The sequence below is a fragment of the Somniosus microcephalus genome, unplaced genomic scaffold (genome assembly GCF_052327205.1).
Source record: "Somniosus microcephalus isolate GS21.2 unplaced genomic scaffold, FLI_Smic_1.0 unresolved_chr1, whole genome shotgun sequence".
Taxonomy (NCBI): Eukaryota; Metazoa; Chordata; class Chondrichthyes; order Squaliformes; family Somniosidae; genus Somniosus; species Somniosus microcephalus.
In genome coordinates, this window is record NW_028225179.1 from 144685889 (window position 1) to 144692281 (window position 6393).

The 6393-nt window shown below is 43.6% G+C and overlaps 1 protein-coding gene across 1 annotated transcript in view; it reads left to right on the forward strand.

The window, feature by feature from the left end:
* The window catches only part of LOC147096185 (zinc-binding protein A33-like), a 28552-nt gene extending 22438 nt beyond the window's left edge, over window positions 1-6114 (forward strand). The window contains exon 6 of the mRNA XM_085975058.1: window positions 2607-6114. Coding sequence (XP_085831184.1) covers window positions 2607-3208 — 602 coding nt within the window. The 3' untranslated portion in view covers window positions 3209-6114. The remainder of the gene's footprint in view (window positions 1-2606) is intronic.
* Window positions 6115-6393: the final 279 nt, after the last annotated feature.

Consider the following 6393-nt stretch of genomic DNA (forward strand, 5'->3'; position numbering starts at 1 on the left):
TCCGTTGGACTGATCTCTCCAAGAGCAGGAGAGAATATTTCAATTGCTCAATTCACCAATTCTCTTCTAAAAGTATAACTGTGATCATGTCTCTTTAAGTAAGGTCCCTGGAAGAATATATCAGCCTAGAATATGTTATGATCTGGAATGCATTTCAGATGGTCAAAGCAGATTCAATAGTAACTTTCAAAAGGGAATTGTATCTCTACTTAAAAAGGAAAAATTCCAGGGCTATGGGGAAGAGCCGGGGAATGGGACTAATTGGATCGCTCTTTCAAAGAGCCGGCACAGGCACGATGGGCCGAATGGCCTCCTTTTGTGCAGTATGATTCTGGAAACACTTGTTGGCCACAGCAGATAAACGATGAAATTATTTTTATGACATTCCTTTATTATTTAACCATTTTATAATAAATTAAAACAACACCCAGAGGAATGTCGTACGAACATGGGTGCTGGCCATTAACACTGACAACATTCACTTCTAGGAAATGAATAAATAATGTCCCCTTGGACCAGATTCATCAAAACATGGGTGTTTTCCTTTAGTCTCTATGTATCAGCAACATTGTAATTATAGCAGGGATATTTCTAGACAAATCATAGAATCATACAGCACAGAAGGAGGCCAATTAGCTCATCGTGCCCATGCCTGCTCTTTGAAAGAGTGATCCAATTAGTCCCATTCCCCTGCTCTTTCTCCATAACCTTTCCTTTTCAAGAATTTATCCAATTACCTTTTGAAAGTTACTGCTGAATCTGCTTCCACCACCCTTTCAGGCAGTGCAGTCCAGATCACAACAACTCGCTGTGTAAACATTTTTCCTCATCTCCCCGTCTGGTTCTTTTGCCAAATCGTAAACATATTTTTTCTTTCCCCTATGTTTTTCTATGTCAATGTACACGGTGACCAAAGGAAATTTTCCCTGAAGATGTTTCATTTCAGTGATCCTGAAATTAACCTGTAAGATACTCAATGCATTCATAGAATCATAGAATGGTTACAGCACAGAAGGAGGCCATTCAGCCCATCAAGCCTGTGCCACCTCTCTGCAAGAGCATTTCAGCTAGTCCCACTCCCACGCCCTTTCCCCGTAGCTCTGCAAATATTTTTCTTTCAGGTACTTATCCAATTCCCTTTTGAAAGCCACAATTGAGTCTGCCTCCACCACCCTCTCAGGCAGTGCATTCCAGATCCTAACCACTCGCTGCGTAAAAAAGTTGTTCCTCATGTTGCCTTTGTATCTTTTGCCAATCACCTTGAATCTGTGTCCTCTGGTTCTTGACCCTTCTGCCAATGGTAACAGTTTCTCTCTATCTACACCCCTCATGGTTTTGATCACCTCTATCAAATCTCCTCTCAACCTTCTCTGCTCTAAGGAGAACAACCCCAGCTTCTCCAGTCTATCCACGTAACTGAAGTCCCTCATCCCTGGAATAATCCTCTCTAAGGCCTTCACATTCATCTGAAATTTATGCCTTGGGTATTCTAGAAATATTTAATAGACAAGATTTTCGTGAATGCATTTAAGATCCTGTTGCATATGGTGACTAGAAAAATTCTTACCTCTTGTTGGCCTTTGGGGAAAAGAATACAATGTTCAATCGATAGTTTGTGGGAGAGTGCTTGGTGAGTTTATCACCACTCAATGGTCTGTGTTTCAGCGACTAAGTGAAATCCAGCTTACACCCTGCACATAGATCAGATGAGAGGCCAAACCACCGGGGAGGGGGGGAATGAAAGGGCCTATTCCCTCTAAATCTTTTAACATTGGTATGTGCCCCCTCCAAAATGTGGAAATGCCCTCATACTCTCCCTCACAACTCCTTATACATGTTTGCAGTTCTGCATTGCAGTAATTAAAAAGTTTCAATATTATACTTTTCATTTAATGTGTCAAACATATTAATGAATAATGATAATTCTACCCAGTGTTTTTGTAATTCATTCTCACGATGTGGACATCGGTGGCATGCTCCATTTATTGTCCATCCCCAGTTGCCCTGACTTTGATACAACTGAGTGGCCACCTCAAAGCGCAGTTTAGTGTCAACCATGTTGGTGTGGGACTGGAGGCCAGACTGGGTAAAGAGGACAGCAGGTTTCCTTCCCTAAAGGGCATTAGTGAACCATTTGGGTTTTTACGACAGTCCAACAGCTTCATAGTCACTTTTACTGATACCCGCTTTTTAATATCAAATTTTTAAAACTGAATTCAAATTCTCAAACGGCCCACAGTGGGATTTGTACTCATGTTCTCTGGATTATTAGTCTCGGCCTCTGGATTATAAGTCCAGTAACATGACCACTACACTACCGTACCTGGTGAACTTAAATACGTGAATTAATTGAACACTAATCCTTTCAGCCCCATCTTTGCAAACCTTAATAAATATAAAGCTGCCACTGAAACAATGTTAGAAAACCGCAAGCTAATCACAGAAGGTCAATGAATCCAATGTAACTGAAGGTGATGGTAGCACTGCCTTGTTTCTGCCTTTGTGCCCCATCACCTCACTGTTCATGTTACTACTCATTTGATAACCAAGTTAGCCAAGTGATGATGACTTGTTTACATACATTCTGTTTTAATCCATTTCTCCAGCTCCGGTGACCTTGGACCCTTGTACAGCTCACCCTTATCTACTCCTGTCTGAGGAGCTCACCAGTGTGAGTCACACCATGAAAAGGCAGCAGCCACTCTTCGACTGCCCGGAAAGATTCAATCCTTGTCTCTGTGTCCTGGCATGCGAGGGATTCACATCAGGGAAACACCACTGGGAGGTGATTGTGGGGGGAAAGACTGAGTGGGACCTGGGTCTGGCCCGAGAGTCTATCAACAGGAAAGAGGTCACTGACCTGAATCCAGGTAGTGGATGCTGGGTAATAGCACTGAGAGATGGAAATCAGTACAGAGCTGCTACCAAGACTTGGAAACACTTGGATCTGAAGGTGAAACCAAGAAAGATTCGAGTCTGTCTGGATTATGAGGGAGGGAAGGTGTCCTTTTTTAACTCGGATAACATGTCCCATATCTTCACTTTCACCGATAGATTCCATGAGAAGCTCTATCCTTACTTCAGTCCAGGTCGCAATGATGGGGGTAAAAATGCTGAACCACTGAAAATCTGTCCTCGGAAAGTAACAATTCAGGACGAACAGGATTTTTTTATTGATAGGAAAATACTGCGAATGCTGGAAATCTGAAATAAAAGCAGTTCATGGTTGAAACACTCAGCAAGTCACACCGCATTTGTAGAGAGAGGAACATTGAGTTTGACAACTTTGGATCTTAACCAGCGCTCCCATTCTCTCTCTGACAGCAGGTGCTGGTAATGCAGGCTGGTTGCACCAGAGCCACTGGTTGTGGAGGAGGTGGTGCTTGGGGTGGGGATCCCCTACCAATGGCCGGTGGGGTGGGCCGTACACCTGGGGTCTACCCACCTTTCTGCGTCATATCCCTGGGCCACAGGAGCCAGATTTTCCATGCTTCCCTCCCCCTCTGCTGTAACCATATACCCCTCCTCTAGACCCATGATTTGTTTCTTCACTTGTCCCATTAGCACCCCCTTTTATTGCCCCATCATCCCTTCTGTCATTTAATCTCTCCTGCCCGTCACCCTATCACAGACCTTCCCTTTTGTTCTTTCCTCCCCTCCCCCCCCCCCCCCTTTCCCTGCCTCTGTACTTGCTTAAAAGCTGTTAAATCTCTAACATCTTCCAGTTCTGATGAAGAGTAATCGACATGAAGCGTTAACTCTGTTTCTCTCTCCCAGATGCTGCCTGACCTGCTGAGTGTTTCCAGCATTTGATGTTTTTATTTCAGGATTAGTTATTTTTAATCATTATGTTACATACAGGGTGCATTTTTCACACAATGAAAGAAAGACTTACATTTCTATAGCACCTTCATGACCACCGGACGTCTCAAAGCGCTTTACAGCCAATGAAGTACTTTTGGAGTGTAGTCACTGTTGTAATGTGGGAAACGCGGCAGCCAATTTGCACACAGCAAGCTCCCACAAACAGCAATGTGATAATGACCAGATCATCTGTTTCAGTGATGTATACTCCTGTGCAGCGCCTTGGGATGTTTTACTACGTTAAAGGCGCTATATAAATACAAGTTGTTGTTGTTGGTTGAGGGATAAATATTGGCCAGGACACTGGGGATAACTCTCCTGCTCTTCTTCGAAATAGTGCCTTGGGATCTTTTACATCCACCCGAGAGAGCAGACAGGGCCTCAGTTATAATGTCTCATCAAATGATGGCACCTCCAACAGTGCAGCGCTCCCTCAGCACTGCACTGGAGTGTCGGCCTTGATTTATGTGCTACGAGTCTCTGGAGTGGGACTTGAACCCACAACCTTTTGACGCCAGAGGCGAGTGTGCTACCCACTGAGCCACAGCTGACACAATGAACAGAAATGAACTGGGTGAAGGGACAGCTATGGGCACTGTTTGATTACGTTCCACCTCCTCTAAATTTCCATTTCTCAGCAAACCTTCGATGCCTTTCTGCAAATAACCGAGCAAAGCTTCTTAACCTCCGTGTGATTTTAGGGAAAAGAATTCAATGCAAAATCAATATTTTTTCCAATAATACTGTTGTGATACAAGAATGTTTTTAAGAATATTGTGTAAAATAGTGTGGATAGTTAACATAGTTCGACCTGGATTATGTTAATATTTGGCACAGTTAATGGCTATCATAAAACGATACAGCCCAGAAGGAGGCCATTCGGCTCATCGTGCCTGTGCTGGGTCTTAGATAGAGCTATACAATTAGACCCACTCCCCTGGCTTTCTCCCCCATTGTCCTGCAAATTTTTCTCCTTCACGTATTTACCCAATTCCCTTTTGAAAGTTATTAGTTGATTGAAAGTTATGTATTATGCATTGTGGCGGGGTACTTTGCTTTACATTGATTGACATACCATGATTGTGGTGTGTGGCTCCAGCCAGCATTAGTTTGCTATGTTGTGTCAGGTGAATAATATCACCACTGTGCAGGTTCAACACATTTTAAGAGCTTCTTCCTTGTTTGCCATTCCTATGTGAGATATCGATCATTTGCAACGTCTCCAAATGACCTGACTATGACTCTCAGAAAACCTAGCAGTTCGTTCTGAAAAGGGATAAACGAGGGAGGATTTACTCACAGTCCGCAACAGTGCGGCCTGAGACTCTGCAGAATCCAAGTCCCCGATTGAGATTATAGCAGAGCAGAAACCAGCAGTCGGCCGCAGGCCTCTGCTATTGAATTTCCCCACAATCGCCCCCTTGTCAATAATCCAGAGATTGCAACAACGAAAAGTCACAAGCGATTGAGAAATAGGGGTGTAATTTTAACCTAACTGGCTGGGCGGGGATCGGGTGGAATCCTGTCGAATATCACTCTACATTGACTTCAATGGAGAGTAAAATCGGGCGGTAGGGATTGGGGGGGGGTGTAAAACCAGTGTTCCACCCGATCCCGTCAGGTTCCCAATGGGCGGGTTAGATTAAAATTGATCTCCAGTAGAGTCTATGGAAAGTCCTAATAATGTTCTGTTATATTGCACGTAAGAGGAAAATCACAGAATCACAGAAACCCCACAGTGCAGATAGAGGCCATTTAGGCCCATCGAGCCTGCACCGACACATAACCCACCCTATCCCTGTAACCCCACGTATTTAATCCCCCTAACACTAAGGGTCAATTTATCATAGCCAATCGACCTAACCCGCATATCTTTGGACTGTGGGAGGAAACCGGAGCACCCGGAGGAAACCCACACAAACACGGGGAGAATGTGCAAACTCCACACAGACAGTCACCCGAGGCCGGATTTGAACCCGGGTCCCTGGTGCTGTAATGCAAAAGTGCTAACCACTATGCCACTAAAGATCCCTTTAACATTGAATATATATAATCAGCTCTTTCTTATACCTTATATACAGGCATGGGTTTTCTTACCATTTTTCACAAACTACAGACAATCGTTCAATCAGTTCAGAAGGATGAAATAAAGGGGTTTGCAAATAATGAATGAGTGAAAGTATTCCTGACATTGGGAAGCTGACTAATGGTGTCTTTTACTGTTATCCAAATGAAATAAAGAAAAACACTCACCAAAAGATGGAATGCCTGCTTCAGTCACCTCGCCATTTTATACATGGGTTGTAATTCAGTCTGCAGACGTATTAAGATATTTCTATTTCCTCAAAGTTAGTTCACTTTAAGCTTAGAGCCAAATATTTTGTTAAAGTTCATTTTCGTGAATTATTCCTTAAAGCTGAGTGTCACCAGCATTTCTCATAGTACGCTGCCTCTTTAGGGGAGGGCTGCCTTCACCGTGGAACTCTCTATGGTGCTACCTGTTCAACACCACTGACAGGACTGAGGTGG